The 16,847-nt window shown below is 45.8% G+C and overlaps 5 protein-coding genes across 5 annotated transcripts; 3 read left to right on the top strand and 2 right to left on the bottom strand. All coding sequences in view use genetic code 12, as the record gives it.

Annotated features, from left to right (window-relative positions):
• Positions 1-604: 604 nt before the first annotated feature.
• On the top strand, positions 605-3,217 carry IML2 (Iml2p; the record flags this gene model as incomplete). The annotated part of the gene is made up of 1 exon (XM_025479634.1): positions 605-3,217. The coding sequence occupies one exon, from the start codon at positions 605-607 to the stop codon at positions 3,215-3,217; it is 2,613 nt and encodes an 870-aa protein (XP_025339107.1).
• A 98-nt stretch (positions 3,218-3,315) lies between these two features.
• Positions 3,316-8,744, bottom strand: CXQ87_001085 (uncharacterized protein; the record flags this gene model as incomplete). Its single annotated transcript, XM_025479635.1, has 6 exons — positions 3,316-3,348; positions 3,371-4,204; positions 4,704-5,083; positions 5,326-6,440; positions 7,006-7,430; positions 7,752-8,744. 6 exons carry the CDS (start codon positions 8,742-8,744, stop codon positions 3,316-3,318), a joined length of 3,780 nt encoding a protein of 1,259 aa, XP_025339108.1.
• A 184-nt stretch (positions 8,745-8,928) lies between these two features.
• On the bottom strand, positions 8,929-10,907 carry CXQ87_001086 (protein-lysine N-methyltransferase; the record flags this gene model as incomplete). Its single annotated transcript, XM_025479636.1, has 2 exons — positions 8,929-10,727; positions 10,760-10,907. The coding sequence occupies 2 exons, from the start codon at positions 10,905-10,907 to the stop codon at positions 8,929-8,931; spliced, it is 1,947 nt and encodes a 648-aa protein (XP_025339109.1).
• A 1,247-nt stretch (positions 10,908-12,154) lies between these two features.
• Positions 12,155-12,525, top strand: PAM16 (import motor complex subunit; the record flags this gene model as incomplete). Its single annotated transcript, XM_025479637.1, has 2 exons — positions 12,155-12,248; positions 12,281-12,525. The coding sequence occupies 2 exons, from the start codon at positions 12,155-12,157 to the stop codon at positions 12,523-12,525; spliced, it is 339 nt and encodes a 112-aa protein (XP_025339110.1).
• Positions 12,526-13,606: 1,081 nt separating this feature from the next.
• SET3 (histone-binding protein) lies at positions 13,607-16,833 on the top strand (the record flags this gene model as incomplete). Its single annotated transcript, XM_025479638.1, has 2 exons — positions 13,607-15,016; positions 15,037-16,833. 2 exons carry the CDS (start codon positions 13,607-13,609, stop codon positions 16,831-16,833), a joined length of 3,207 nt encoding a protein of 1,068 aa, XP_025339111.1.
• Between the last annotated feature and the right edge of the window lie 14 nt (positions 16,834-16,847).

Below are 16,847 nucleotides of genomic sequence, written 5' to 3' on the forward strand. Positions count from 1 at the left end.
TACATCTCCTACATTAAGCCCTCTTGGAAGGCGGTGCTCAGCCAGCCCAGCAGGACACTCAGCCAACCACCAATTGCCACAATAAGCACCTGCCAGACCTTCGCTTTGCACTTTCCCGAATCGTTCTTGATCTTCGATCCGTCTACGTGAACACACCATTTCCACATTCTTCCTCTCACTGCCCGATTTCGGTTCAACGAAGAAACCTGGGTTGCCTATCCAGGTTACCCACCGTGCTTATGCCCACCGCCTCGTCCCGGGTAGCCCCTTCTGCTTTTTGAGCTATGTTCAACCAGAAATATGATTTTTCTCAACCAGGAATTTGAATTTCCTCTCCGCTTGACCACATCCAAAATCACCATCTTCTTATACCTACCCTTTTGACTCTTTTCACCACAAGGGCAGGTGTAAACAGCCGCGACCTGTCATTGTCACAGATGTCAAGAGGACCCGCCCGGACCGCCCCACATCACGTGCTTGTACACCCTCTCGAAACCTGTTCTTGTTGCGTCTGATTCCCCTATCCTGCTTGACCCGCCTATTTTCTGAAACTTTTCAAAAGTTAGTCCCTCCCTTCTTCAGGTCGCCATACACAACTACCGTTATGTTGAAAGGTTTCAGAAAAAGAGCTTCCTTGCTATCCTTATCTCTGCAGCCCGAAGAGACTCTGGAACAGCATGATCGTTATCACAAGGTCTTGAGACAGGTTCGTGATTTCGAGATCGCCCTCCAAGCGATGGACTTCTTGCTCGACGATCGTGGAGACCAAGGCACGGATCTTTTGAAAACTGAAGTGGAAAGACACAAGAAGGCCCACCTGAAGGTGCCTGCAGCGATCTTCCCCTTGGCCTTAGGTGTCATGGAGTTCATCGAAGCTACCTTGGGTTTTGAAACTGAAGTCATGAACAGGGCTCATCATACCTTGTCGGAAGCCGAAGAAGCCTCTCTCGGCCACTCCAAATACAACCAGAAGATCCATCTCTCCACCTCCCACATCTACCCTCCAGGCACAGAGTTCCAAGTTACGTACGCCGAGTCGACTTTGCTTAACGCCCTTGTCATGCTTTTGCACGAGAACAACGGAATGATGGAGCAGGCGAAGGCGTTGTTCAAGTTGCGTAGGGCCTATCAGATCCTTGACGCAACTTTCAAGAAGATCAAAGAGTCAGAGGGCTTGTTCAACCACAACTTGGCTAAGTTCCGCAAGCAAGCGGATTCCTCGCTGGTGTCCTCGGTCGATCTTCCAGGTTACGATATCTCAAGCGCCCGAAGCTCTAGCACTTCATCTCTGTCCTCATTGCCAGAGGACGTCAAGTTGATGAGAGACATGGAACAAATCTACAAAATGAGGAAAGCAAGAATAGAAGGAACCGGTGTCTCCTCACAAGTCGACTTGTTTGCCCAGCTGAGCTCGCAATCTTTGTCTTCGAAAAGCAGCTTGCCCTCTTTCCAAGACACTGGAGCCCAGTCGAGCAGACCTGGCACTATGTCCCCACCAGTTGCCGCCAACGCAGCTTTTACCCGCAAAAATAACGAGAGTCTGTCAGAAGAAGAGGCAGCTGATAACGATGAGTTTTCGGACGCTGGTGACTCCTTCGCAGTGTCCAATCCGACAATGAATGACTACTCTGGGAACAGAGAATCTTTGACTCCCCCAACTACCCAATTTGAATCTATCAGTATCAATGAGGGGGCTAAGGGCTCTTCAGCAGGCTCTATAGTTACCGGGGAAAGCTCAACTTGCAGCTCCAATGCGCACTTACACGTTTCTACTATTGACGAATTCATTCATTCCGGAGTACAGTTATGCTTTGGTATCCTCCAAGTTGTCCTTTCTTTGATTCCTCCAGCTATTGGAAAGGTCCTTTCTATTGTTGGTTTCAAGGGTGACAGAGAAACTGGTCTCCGCATGCTTTGGCGTACTGCAATCACTGCCAGAAACATTCATGGCGAGTTGGCTCTTTTGTGTCTTTTGGTTTTCTACGATGGTCCGATTCAATTTATAGACGTGGGATTCCAACTTCCAGGGCACGAGGACACCAATATCTCGGATGTGCTCCTGATTTCAGAGAGATCAAGCATTTCCGATGAAGAATTGACACTTATTATCAGAAATCCTAACCTATACACCAAGCAAATTTTGGCAAAAGCTCGCCATCTTTTCCCACACAATGCACTTTGGCTCTTGCAGGAAGGCAGAATGTTGGCAGCCCAGAACAACATACACAAAGCTATTGATCTCATGCAATCATTCACTGACGATCCTGAGACGAAGATAAATATGGAGCAGGTCGAAGCACTCCTTACGTTTGATAGAGCTATGCTTTACGCATTTGTTCACAACTATGAGAACGCTGCAAGAGACTTCCTTAGACTACTTGAGATCAATTCGTGGTCTCTGGCTGTATACTTATTTTTCGCTGGATCATGCTACTTGGAACAGTGGAGGATGATACAAGTTGGTGAAGTCAAATACGATACGCCTGAAGAGACGAAGGACAAGTTGGCTTACTTCGCCAAGAAGGCAGATCACTACCTTAAATTGGCACCTACCTATGTTCCAGGTCACGGCCACAACGCTACAAAAAAGAAAGGTGGCATAGGTGGCAGCAATAAGCAAATGCCTTTTGACAAGTTCGTTCTACGGAAGACGAAGTGCATCGAGGAGACACATCGCAAAAACCCTAACCTTACTTATATTGAATGTGTTGAAACATCGCTCATTCACGAGCTTGTATACTTTTGGAACGGATACAACAGGATGACATTTGAGGACCTCCAAATTCTGAACCGCATGTTGAAATTCTCCGCTGGTGAACACGCCAAGATTACGGAGACGTTCGATGAAAAGATGACAAGAACCTTCTTCGAATCGATTACCTTGAGACAACTTGGTGACGTTAAGGCAGGATTGGCGCAACTTGACACCGAAGTCATCTCGAAGTATGTTGTTCAAGACTCCGCAAACGCTCCCTTCAAGTTCACCAAGATGACCTATTCTCCATACTTATACCCTACAGCTCTCTATGAGAAAGCTATGTTTGTCTGGCTTCTCAAATCCGGAGACGATCTGCTCAGAGCTATCAACGAGAGTGTCAGTTGGTTGAGGAAGGCGGAAACCACCTCCGATATCGGCGATTACGAGTTGAGTAATCGAACCAGCATGAGAATCAAGGCTGCATCTGAGAGATTGGAGCTGTTGAAAGACCAATTGTGATCAATTGAAATAGTTGTCAACCATAGTGTAGGCGACGTTGACGCGGAACACTATAGTGAGAATCCAACCGATAGCTAAAATAGGTAGAATACCCGCTATTATAATAAGTTGAAGTACTTTAGCTGGGTTAACTCCCGCTCCTGACCTGGTAACTGTTAGACTGTTGAAGAATGGGAGAGAGTTGAACCCGTAAAACGTGATGACGAAGTAGTAACCCACAGCACCGAAGTATAGCGAGTTTCCCAACAACAAGGAGACGAACAGTTTTTTGCTGTTTATAAGGGGAAGTAAGAAGAACTGTAACATGTAAAGAAGGCACCAGATCATCAAGAACGAGTTGCAGTGGACATCGAAACAGAAGGTCCAATCGATGTAGTTGACATTATAACGAGAAGCAGCAGAAAAGGCATGGGGAATTGAGAACAGCGAATTTGCCAACTTGTTCGTGAGAAGCCACAGCAAAGTGGCGATGAAGAAACCCGTCACGTAGAAGTCCACGCACACCATATTGATAATTAGCTTGACAATGTCCCAGAAGTGAGGCAGGTAGGCCAATCCCCATGCAATTGCACTGAAAGACAAGAGTGCTGTGAGCAAGATCAAAAACGAAGGGTCGTCTCTAGCGTAGGAGGATCTTCTGCTGTTCTGCTGTTTGTATGTGTAGTTTGATCTGTACATCTTTCTAGGGTTGACGATTAAGTGGAACACTTCCCATGTTGCGGTTTCAAAATCAAGAGTTTTTGGCTTGAAGAGCCTCTTGAGCAATCTCTTCCAATTGCCTAACAAGCCTTGTCTATCATGTGTTCTGGCTGGAGCGAATGCCGATGCTGTGTTTCTCGAAGATGACTCGGCAAATGACGCAGCCGAGATGGAGCCAGGGGTTCGGAAGTCACGGGGCAGATTGGCTGCCTGAGGAAACAAATCCTGGTAGGCGTACGGCAAATTAACTCTTTTACTCATGGAACTGTTGTAGTTTGTGAGAAATATCTGGGGGTGCGAGTAGTATGGAGGTCCAGCGTGGTTGGACCCATTGGATCATTCTTGCAGAATCAATTCGTTTGCCCATCGAATGTACATAATTTTCGAATAGTAATAGTCTATTGTAACTCCATAAGGCTGAACCTGTGATGCTTCCTTTGTGTGTATGAAACTGGTGACTCGCTCGCAGCTAGTTTGGTAAGCCTCGAGTGTCTACAATCAATACACAATAACCTTCTGGAGAACCAATTGAATTTAATAGTAGCACTATTTAGGATACACTCACGAAACTCTAAGCTTGACACGGCTGATCACTTCAGAAGAGTCTTCGGTGGGACGGTTCTATTGAAGTCTGTTGGCTGCAAGACGAGAGCTAATATCTCCGAATAGGACTTCTCAGAATACGAAGTCGCTGATTCCGAACACAAATCTCAAAAGCTCGCCGAAACAGCACAGCCCAAAATCTCATCATTATTGGATCGCCTAGAACATGGGAACCGACCCATACGTACAAGGCGATCATGGCTGCCACGCTGGGACGACGTCTGAGAAAATACTCGTAGGATCTGAAGTGGTCGGTGTTTTGGAACCACAAGATAAACAGATCAGAGGAAGAATCGTAGACGAGAATTCGTGATCTAAGTATCCTGGCTCTTGAGAGACTCCGGCGACGAAGTCTTTCACGAGCTGACCCAAGTACCTCAGAGTCAGCACCAAATTGCCTGACTCTATATTCTCTTTCTCGAGGCCAGCGAGTAGTAAGTCCGGTTCCTCTAGCACGAGGCCTTGGAAGCGAAGTCTCTTCTTCTGAAGTTTCATATTCACTATCGTCGTTGGCTTGAGGCCTTCGAATGTCTTCACCATAGAGCTCATCTTCCGGATGAGTATCTGGTGAGCTAGGATGGGTAGAATAGCAACGGCCATTTCTCTCAGTAAATTCTCTAGTCATTTGGGTAAGCAATTGAAGTAGTTATAGTTCGTAAAGTTGGTGGTACAAGAGTGGTTGCAAAAAGCTCTCGCGAACTATTTGTGCTACGTCTCATCATGGAGTCAATCTAGAGAATGCAGCCTCCCGGAAAAATCTATAATCTATGTACCAGTCTAGCTGGCGGTCCTGGATTGAAGGGCACGCAGTGCCATGTGGGACATGTCGGATGGCCCGCTGTATATATCCTCGCCTTCATCATTGCTTATCAGCGTCAGCCTGAGACGACCGTCGAAAGTTTCCTGAAACTCTTCAGTCCACAAATTCATAAGGTATTCGTCTTTATTAGATGCGTCCACCATATTCGTCTCATGCGATTTGGCCCTTATTGGGCAACGTTGAATACTTCCAAGTACTCCCGCAGAACATCTGAGGTTGGACTGGGAGTCTCCAATAACATGACTGGAAAATCGAAGTCGTATTGATGTCCAAGTAGATAAAAGTGCCTCATTCTGGATTTTTACAGCATGATCGAGCAGGTGTGACACAACCAGCGCATCCTGCTCTTCTTGATATTGCTTGAGGTCAAGCATCCTTTGTGTGGTACGGTTAGCACCCTCAGACTTCTGCTTACCTTGCCTCGCAACCAAATCTTGAAAGTCTTGAATCTCTTTAGCAATCTCAAAAATTGTCAGCATATCCGTGGTCTCGACATCGTCAGCATCCCCAGTTGCAAGCTGCCGGTCCTCGTCCCTATCAATCCTGTCATTTATTTCTTCGACATCATCACTGGCGCCTCTATTCAACTCTATCTTGCTCTTAGGCATCGGCACAAGAGTATTCATCGAGGCATGGCTGCTGACTTTGCCCGAACGACTTAACAGAGCCCATGACTGACCCAGAAACTTCTCAGTGATAGATGAATTATTCGAAGGATGGGAATTATAAGTATCTGATGCTTCAGCTTGATCTCTATCAGCAGGCGAGTTTTCCGAATCTGATGTCTGTGAGTGTAATGCGGGTTTTAGTTGAGTCATGGGAGAAATGTTAATACGTCTCTTGTGTGGAGTAGGTACTGAATTATTAACGGATTCATCTTCTGCCGACTTCGGTCTTTGTTGTACTTCTTCCAAATTGAACTGAGCCCATCTGTTGCCAAACTTATGCGAATGTGGAGGATTGAGGGTTCTGAACGGGGCATCTTGAACCATTTGGATATTCTTCAAGGGCGGTACCACTGCCCGAGGAGTTTCAAGGGCAGAAGTAGAACTGTGTCTAATCTGTTCGTTTCGAATGGCTCTGTGACGAAGCTCATTCGGCCTCGGCGTATGAGGGAGTTGTGTCGACTGTGAACGTTGGAATGGGTCACTTGTGGATTTGGGCGCATGAATCTTACTCGCAGAGCTTGCTCTTAGAAGAGGGCGCCCTCGGTTGCTTTCAGACATGATCACTCTGAAAGAAAAGTAGGTATAAGGGTTCTAAATCTAGGACAGTCCTGATGTCCTGATAACGCGCACGCAACCACAGATGGAAGCGCAAAATAGACAGCCGTGCTTTGACGCTGAGCAGATTTCGAGAATACGGGGTAAGCCAAATCAGCAAGGAATCCTGCAATAGATCACTCCAAATATTTCATGGACCCATCTGATCAATGGACACAAAGAGCTCCCTATGAGCTTATCTCCACGTGACTCAAATCAGACAATCCGCAGGCGCATCGACGAGACGCGGAACTTCATTGGGTCCTGCAGAAGTCCTTATCAGTAGCTCTGGATCAATCACGGAAAAGATTGATTATATATAGTCTCTGAAGATGAGACTTTTATCATCAAGTCCTTGGCCAGCACATTCAATCAAAAGGCGCTGTCTTTTCAATACTAATGACGACAAGTGAACAATTTTGGTCCTCTTCTTTGTCAAGGCCATCATGATGTTCTCCTCCGACTTCTTCTTCTTTTCCGCTCCAACATCCTCAAAGATCTTCGAAAGCGATTCAACGCTATCATTGAGATAGTCTTGCATGCCCTCAAGGATATCGCAATAGTTGCTCTTGTCAAGGTAGAACATGAATGCGTAAGACCACATCAATGTTCTTCTGCCTCCAATAAGACTGCGAATCGCATCTGACATGAACTGAGCGTCATTCCACGAAACGTTTTTCTTGTTGTTAGTCGTCTGTGACTTCATGTACAAGAGCATATAACGATGTATGCTGGCAAGGGTTTTCTCGTCTCCTTTCATTGAGCGCTGATGCACCGCAAAACGCTTGTAGTAATGAAGATAACGATTAAGTGCATTCTGCCTCTCTGCCTTGCCACCAGTATCAACTTCTTTTCTTTCGTGGAACCTATTACAGGACCAGTGCGCCTGCGTATGCTGATTCCAATCGTGCAAACAAATCCAGCAGAACTTGAAGTTACAGTGTTGGCAGACCATGTGGTTGCAGCCACCATTTTTCTCAATCAGCGAAGCACAGCGAGGACAGTTTTGGGTGTTAGCCTCTATCCAATTAACTGTTTCAGAGTCATCCTGACACCTTTTCACCCATTTTGCGGCCGTTACACAGGAGCAAGGGAGATGGTTTTCGTATTGGCAGTCGAAGCAGAATTCATGCGAGGAGGGGCAGCGCACTATGGGCGTGTGTTTCAAAAGCTCATTCTTTCTGTGATCATAATCGTAAGGTCTGGTATCGCCAGAGAGTTCAACAAAGCCATCGCAGTCCACGGCCGGGCACCATTTGTACCGTTTTCTTGATGCTTCTAGTGCCAGCTTTGCCGCTGCTTGGAGAAGCGCATTTTGAAGAAGTGGCTCACTAGATTCGTTGGGCCATGACTCATTCTTGAACTCAACATTACTGAAATGAAGGTCGTATTCTGTGGCAAGGTTCACCTCGTAGTTGTTGAAATCGGCCACATTGTTCTCGACACTTTCCTCATCGCTGCTATCAGAATCGATGTCAAGCTTTTCCATGGGTACTTCTTCCTCAGGTGGAACAAACTGTAAGAGTTTCTCCACATCAGAATGATACAAGACCATGTTGCACTGAGGATCCATGCACTGTGCGAGTTCACCCTTCTTGATGATCCCATCTAGATACTGACCGTAGCACTGAACGCAGAACTCATGCCCACATGATAAGCTGAATGTCTCCATTGGTCCCGACTCACAGCAAATATAGCACATGTAGTCTTCATGCTTGGTGATAGGATATGTCTTGTTCGGTTCTCGGTGAAGACCGCACTTCTCTCGTAGTCTGTCCAGATCATCGTAAAAGTCGCTTGTTAGCTCGTCAACCAGCCACTTCTTATAGTGCAACATCACTAATATCTCGTCCAAAGAGTGCCCGAGAATCAAGGTATTCGTGAGCTTCCGGGCAGGTATGATCATCTTTTCCATGATGTACCAGCTGAGCTTCATTGGCCTGTAATGACACAGGGTAAGGCAGTTTGGCGAGGGCTTCAGACGCAGAGTAAGATTTTGCGGCTCATCTTGTGAATAGTCTTCTTGAGTGCCTTGAGAAGCGTCGTCACTGTAGGCCTCCTCAAACAGGATCACCAGATTGTCGTCATCTTCGTAGTCGAAGCTGATCTCCGACCCTGTGGACTCAGTATCTGAATGAGGCATGGAGACGGCCCTTTAATGATTTTGAAAAGTATAAGACGGAGTTTTTGGTTATTTGTACAAGGCGTAGTTTCGAGATACTGTCATTTCGCAGCTGCCTGTATGACGCCACGAGCCGACTCCGATAAGACAGAGCCTGATCAATATTATTTTTACGGCAAAAGTCAAATTGTGAAATTTTATTCCGTTAATCTAATGATTGGAGAGCTTTGTTCAAGAGTGTTTTCTCTTCGCTCACCATGTATGCGATGGTCTCGGCACGGGGTCCCGATGCCTCGGTTGCCCGGTACCGTTGCAACCGACCCTCCACCCATCCTTTGAGTATGGTCTTTTCTGTCTTAGAGAGTTCGGGTTCCAACAAATATTTTGTGATTCGTCTAGCCATGCTTCGCTCACTTGGAGCCTGGCCAAGCTTGTGGTAGAATATTTTGAAAGGCATGGTGAAAAGATGCAAAAGTGCCGTGGTTTGCTTGGTAGGGCATCCTGAGCGGTCGATCTTGGGCAGAAGTTGCCATGATTCTGGAGGTTCCTGTAATTCACAGCTTTTCTTTCCGTTATTATCTCCACAGCAGCTGTCTTCACAGTCACCTCCACTTTCTTTGCAGGCTGAATCCTCGCAGTGCTCGTCGTTACACTTACCCTGTTCGTTGCAGTCATTACAGTCATCATTTTGGCAGTCTCCACAGAGATCATTCACCATATCAAATCCACCATTTTCATACCAGTCAAGCTTCATGTCCATCTGCGCCTTGATCCGCTTGTTGGCCTTCAGCTTTTTCAAGTAGGCAAACATTTGCACCGACAAAAGGCAGCTTGTATTTGGGTTTCCCTTGCTGATGAAGCCGTAGCGCTGAAGAAGGAAAGGATTGCTTAGCTCGTTGCCATAGGTGTTGAAAAGCTCAAAATTGTGTTCTTCAGATGGAAGTGCAGTAAGGACAATATCGCAGCACTTTGAGCTTTCGGAAAGCTCTTTCGCCAATTCCACCTTGGAATCGTTATTTTCAATTCCTGGCAGCGTTTTTGCTGTATTTGCGTTGTCCTCATCTTCGTCTTCACTGAGTGAAAGTGTTGATACCTCCTCCTCCTCTTGATCTGTGTCTGCGTCGGAGTTTTCTAGTCTGTCTATATCTTCCATCAGAAGGGTCTGGATCTCCTCAGGTTCCTTCTCCTCTTCTTCCTCCTCGATGCTCTCAGTTTCACTCATAGACTCCTCCTCTGACTCGGAGTCCGATGAGAGTGGTATATCCTCCATCAAGTCAGAAACGTCATTAGGATGCATGTCAGCGTCGTTGTCGTCTTTAACAATGTTACCATCGCTGTCAAACTCTGCATCCTCCTCCTCGAGCTCATTAATATCCTCGTCATCACTCTCCTCGTGGCCACAGCCAACTTCTCCACAGCGATCACACAAGTCCTCGTCATCATCGCAAAGAAAATGCACATTTTCTCTAGGAACAACCGAATCTTCTTCTTTTACGGGCAGCATGTGGTTGAAAAGGTCTGCGCCGGGAACTAGCGAAAGTCCATGGAACTTATCCACGGTGAAAGCTCTGGAAATAACAGCTTGGACGCATTTAGCAAAGTAGCGAAGTTCAGCAGTATTCTCATTCACTTCTTGGCCTTCAATCTGTAAGGTGGATGGGATCGCCACAACAGAGCTGTTGGTCTTTGCAAAGTTGACACACTCTAGGTAAAACAGAATGAGCTCTGAGGAATCGAGCATGTTCAACATATCACATTCTGAATTGAACAAGGCCTCTTTGCTCTCTTTATCCCATAAGCACAATGGGAGATAATCGTCTCCCTCGTCCATTTCAAATGTATCAAGGTAGTGGAACCATGGCGACCTCTCACCCAATGCATGTTCATACAAAAAGGTCAACACTATGGCATGCATACCCAGAGTCAAATCTATAGTTGCATCTGCGGGTTCATAGTCCGTGAGAAGATTGCAAAGAAATGAGTTCTTGGGGATAATATGGACGACTTTGGAATCCGTAGTATCAAGGCATCACCACTTGGATCAGGCTGATCCTTCAACTTCCAGAACACTCCTGTCCCTCCTATCAGAGACTTTCCCACTTCAACCAAGTCGGAGTTCCAGAACGCGTTGTCCTCGAGCCATGCTAATAGTCCGTCAAGCTTGGTGATACTGGTTGAGGACATGAAGAGCCTGTTGGTGTCCGATGAGCATCGTGGTGTGCAGATGTGGAGGTTGGATCTAGGACCGAATTCACGAAAAGTCACTAATAACAAGAAAAATCAAATTTGTTGGCGCTTTGGATGGAAAGTATCACACTTATACTTGATGATTTGAAATGACTAAATAAGAGTTTTTGAGCTCGGTGGCTTTCGTAGCGAGGGGGAGGTGAACCACAGACTTGAAACAATAACGACATGACGAATTCTCATCGACCGTTTTGACTACAATAAGAAAAGCTGTGTTTCCTGATGAAAGGAACCCTCTTCTATGATGTCCAATCAGCTTGGCCTCGGGTGAACCATGCTTGAATGCTATTTCGCAGCCAGGCGGAACCTTCGAAAGACTCAACCCAATGGGAAACAAATTGCAAAGAGAACATGTATTTCATACTTTCACAAGTCTCTAAGTGAATCAACGGCAAGACTACAAAGAGTGTTGAAAAAGAGAAAACCCAGTCTTCGATTTCCAAAGTGAAAGCCTAGCTCAGAAGTGTCTGTCGGAGGTCATGGCAGAGGCCTCGCTAGTTTCAAAACGGCAATATGTCGGGATCATAAATTTATCTTCAATTCTTCATGAAATCCAAATTTGACAATTCAGAGATGGACAAGCCAGACCTGGCATAGACGTCGCAGCCTGCTCACGGGGTTACCCGACCATAAAATCTTTCGCACTATATAAGACCCATCGCACCTGCCACCTAGATTTTGAAAAGTAACCATCAGTAGTGGTTATACTACTCTAATATAAGTATAACTTCGTGCTACGGCACACTACTTTAGAGACCCCAGTGTTGCCCGAACTACGCCGCGTTAGCGATAGCGTGACCGGGGCTTCACGTTCAGCTAAGTGTTGGTTGACCCACCTAACAAATGGGTCACAATCAACACTCCGTTTCGGTCTTTTAGAGCTACGCATTCTAAGGTTTTATTAAGCTCTGGCAGATGCAACGACCATGTCGTTGACAGTTCCGTCAGATCAAAGCCTGGTGCTACATTTTTCAACATCCTCTCAAGGTTGAACTTTCCAGTATTCCGACTCACTTCAAATCCAAGTAGCCTCTTCTTCCTGTAGAATCCCCACACTATTGAATCTACTGAACATCCATTGAAAAACCGTTAAAACCAATCCGATTTGAATCTGGTCACGTGATTTTCTTCGCCTCTTGGTTCACAATTTCTCGGTCGAAGATTTCTCCAACTATCTATCCCAAATGGCCCACAGATTACTCGTCAACGTCATTTTCACAGGTGCCTCGGTATTCGGGCGTGCCTTCACGGAAGCATACAAACAAGCTGCTAAGGCTAGTGCCTCTGCTGCTGCTACTGGTGCCACTAAGGCCAAATCCACAGGTGGAATCCCATCGATGAGGCCATGAAGATTTTGGATATTGAGAAGGAGGAGCTTTCTCTTGAAGAGATCGAAAAGAAGTATGAATACCTCTTCGATGTGAACTCCAAAGAGAAGGGTAACTCATTCTTCCTTCAGTCGAAGGTGTACTATGCGTCAGATACTTTGCGTAAGGAGCTAGAGTATCTACAAAAGATGAGGGAGGCCAAGGAGGGCAAGCAGGAGGCGCTGTGAGCATGGCGGATGTTTTCGTATTTCTAGCATAATGGGTCTGTAAATAACAATGATATAAAGGGCTTGTGAGCCTTTCGATGATATGGGTGTAGGCCCCAGCGGCAACCGGTTAGAAGTAAGCTGGCAAGTTAATTAAAAAGGATTTTCAAACCGATGCTTTATTCTTTTTCTCAGTAGAACCCCTAAACGTTAAGTTTATGGGAATATGGTATAGGTACGATGGAGTCCAGCTTCATAACGTTGTCTTCTTCTAGTATTTTATACATATATATATATATATATATATATATATATATTATAACTTTTTATTTTTTGTCATGCTTTCGAATTGTTTGACGTTTAGGAAAAGCCTGGGAAAGTCGAAACGTGAAAGAGAATTTAGTGTGGTTTTGGTATTTCTCAGAAGGGAACTCTATGTTACATATCTAGTATTTGCAACAAACTGTCAATATGCGCTTATACAGCAAATAAATTGTAACAATTAAGCAAAAAAAATTTAAGAAAGTACACTCATAATCGCTTCAACCATTGGCACGGAATCTATATCGAACGGTCAATACAAACCCAAAAATAGGAAATTTGTGGAACGGCTGCGCCATAGTGAATACATAGATGCGCCATGTTTCGCTCACTCCCCTCCTAGACCGGTACCTGCTTTTAGACAGCAGTTCATGCTTAATATAAATGGCGCCAGAATTCTTACCGCTTATAACAAACTCAAAAACTACGATTAAAATCTAGGAATTTTTTCCCGCTAGAAAATGTTTCACACGAACGATGTATCCATTAATAGTGCTCGGAGCTCGTATCCAGAAGTCTTCGCGAAGAGTATAGCGCCGTACGAGCGTTGACAACAGCTAAGCGAGAAAAGTCACTTCATTTCAGTAGGCAACCTGAGCCAAAAAAAACTTTAGAATGTGAAGACGCTGGCATTTTTAACGTTTCCAAAAGAAATTACGAAAACTGTGTCGTATATGTGTGTTGTGCACGTGACCTCAAGCGTCAAGTCGCATAGCATAACTTGCCTATATCCTAAACCTCGTATAATCGAAACACCACATTCATTACCAGACTCTTCCTCATGAACAAGGAAAAAGAGAAGGAGCAGCTTCTCCAGGATGCCTCCACGCTCCTCATGTTCGCCAACGTGGCCCGCCAGGGCCTGGGTCTGCCTGGTGATTCCCCCAAAGAACACAAAACATCATCTCCTCAAGAAACCCACAGTGCTCCAGGCCAGCCACAGAGCGGTGGATCTAGTAAATCTGCAACCATGAAGAACCTGCCGGCTCTGGTGCATGCTGAATCCCCGTCTATTTCGCAGAAGTCTCCAGGGCTGAACCCTACTCAACCGCCTTCAGCTCCACAGAGGTCTCCAGGCCTGCAAACGGATCGTTCTCCACCGCAACTAAGACACGCTTCATGGAATGCTCCTATTGGATCTCAGCCACATATGCAACCTGCCAGCGGATCGCTACCGCCGACTCTTCCAAGTCGAGGATACTTCCCGTATTCGTACCAAGGCAGCCCATATGCTCAGCTGCCGCCTCAACAGCTTCCACTGCTTAATCAGTCACCTCACTTACAGGAAAACAAAATTCCTCCTGTTGCTCCCATCCACCAATACCGTAAGGAGGAGGTGAAGCAGGAACCCAAGGAGGAACCAGTGCGGAGTCCAAGAAGTGAACAGATGAAGTCACCACAGAATCTTCCTGCTCAGGGAAACTTCCAAACACATAGACGGTCTACATCGGGCGGTTTTGCAACTTCTCCCGGAGGAACGAAAGTGCCCTTGTCGAGGGGAATAAATGTCGAGACAGGCCAAAGAAATGTTGATAATGCTGTTATAGCTGCAGCCGCTTTGAGTGCTGCGGCAGACATTCCTCTCCCACTCAAACGAAAGGATGAGAAACCTGAACTTAAACAGAGCCAACAAAAGGAGGATTTGACTGAGCCTGAGGATGATAACAAAACAGACGATGAAACGATCCCAGAGAATACCCTAGAACGGGTGCTTTGGCATCATTTCCCCGCTCCAATCAAAGCCAAAAGAGAAAAGACCACTTACACCGCCTTCCCCTCAGCAGGAACCCCAAAACCACTTGCACTCAATGATGGGACTCCGGAAAAAGTTAATTTGAAAGAGAATCCACGCGAAGAACAGGCAGAGGAGGAGAAGCCAACCACTGCCAATTATAGACCTCCTCCACTTCACCTCTACAAAGTCGACCCTGATTCAGGAATCATAGGTTGCATTTGCGGGATCGAAGAAGACGATGGATTCACCATTCAGTGTGATATTTGCTTCCGCTGGCAACATTGCTCTTGCATGGGCTACAGAACAAACGAAGAGGTTCCCGAAGACGAATACAAATGTTACTACTGCGACGAGCGGAAATGGAATAAGTTCAACCCAGACACCTGTCGCAAGGATACTTTAGCTCGACTTGAACTTGAAAGAGCCCTGAACTGTCGAAGACACTTCCAGGCAAACGTAAAGCCTCCACAGGAAAGGAAGAAGATAAAAAGAAGAGGAAAACAGAAAGAGACACCAAACCCACCACAACTTCCCAGAATGACGCGCGTCCTGGGAATACCAAACAAAAGCTGTCTGGCAATTTGGCGGCAGCAAATACTACTCCTGCATCACCTGGTGTTCTGGATGTTCCATTGAAAAATAATGATTTACTTGAGGATGGCGTTACTGCAGAGACTTATCAAAGCGTTTACTATAAACTCAAAGACAATGATTACAAGACTCCTGTCGTGAAACAAAAATTAGAGGCGCTAGGTGTGGAATTCGAAAATAGCTCTCAGAGATCGCTGGCGATCGAGACAGTTCCATTGGCACTTTACAAGACTACGAAGTTTAGCCAAATCGTTTTACCCATTCATCAAAAGTATTTGCAAGAAAGAAATGAATTGCGCAAATCGAAGGGGTATAATAAGACCTCAATACAGGTGAAGCCGTATAGTGAGAACCCAAAGCACAAGTTTAATGGAGTGCAAAAAGTTGGTCTTTATATAACCGAGCGAGCTTCTACTCCCGGAGTGGACACAACCATCCCTGCTGGAACATCCGTGATCGAATATTTGGGTGAAGTCGACTTTTTCGATCTGTACAAGGCAAATCAGGCCAATCAGTATTCCGTTTGGGGAACAGTTAAGCCTAGGGTTGCAGTTGTGCCTTTGAACCTTTTCCAGAACCAACCTCCAGTGTCCGTTGTTCTAGATGCCCGTTTTGTTGGAAACGAGTCTCGTTTCATTAGGAAATCATGCCCAGCGGCTGCTAATTGCGAGATCAAGCCGGTTTACGTTCCTCAGACCAGAAGTTTTAAGTTTGTTGTCGTCACGACTAAACCTATTGTACTCAAAGGTGAAGCAATGGAGGAAGAGTTACGAATCTCTTGGGAATGGGATCCACTTCATCCTATCAAACAGATGTACCCTCCAAATGACTCAGCTGATGTCAAGGACTGCAAGAAGTTTGAAGATTTCGACGAGGATCTGAAGTTCCTTTTGATTTCTTGTGTGGACGCAATCCTAAATTTCACGGAATGCGGTTGTAACACTGCTCCATCGACATCACAATGCGCCATCTTCAAGATCAAGAAAGCAACTTCCTATTTGCTGAGATCAACAAGAAAAGCTACAGGCTTGTCAAGTGCATCATTGAGCAAATCTAAAGAGGTCTTGATGATGCCTCAACAAGCAAGGGAATTTGTATCGTGGAAAGAGAGACTTGTTGAGAGGGATGGAAAGTTGCACACAGCACTTTTCTCCATCACCCCGTCAGACGAGTCCAGTGAAATCGTCAGTGACGAGGACCGTGCCGTTGACGGATCGATCACCCCAGGTGGATATCAGGCTTCGCAAGGTAACACCGAGACATACGTCAAGGACAAGTCTACATTCTTCCGTGTTCCTTTCAAGAAACAACTCATTTCTCGAGGTCAGGTTTTCGCGGGTAGTACATCAGTATCTGCCCCCACTCAGGAACAAAACATCGCTGACAATTCAACTAGCGAGAAACCAAGGACTGTGGCAATACCGATTGTACCAGAGATACTTTCTCTGATCAGAGACACTGTTAACGAGACATTAAAACCATTAGCCAGGATCACCAGTGATGTCAAGATTGCTGTGGACACCACGAACGATAGAAAAGAAAGTAACGGAGGGCAAGAGAAGGAGAATTTACCTGTTGATAATATCCCGGCTCGCTCTGATGAAAGTGTTGAAACCGTTACCAAAGCGCCCGCGGTCGTGAAGAAGCTCTCATTCGCGGACTATAAGAAGAAAATGAAATAGTTTGACTTAAGACT

Source organism: Candidozyma duobushaemuli, assembly GCF_002926085.2.
Source record: "Candidozyma duobushaemuli strain B09383 chromosome Unknown A_B09383, whole genome shotgun sequence".
Taxonomy (NCBI): Eukaryota; Fungi; Ascomycota; class Pichiomycetes; order Serinales; family Metschnikowiaceae; genus Candidozyma; species Candidozyma duobushaemuli.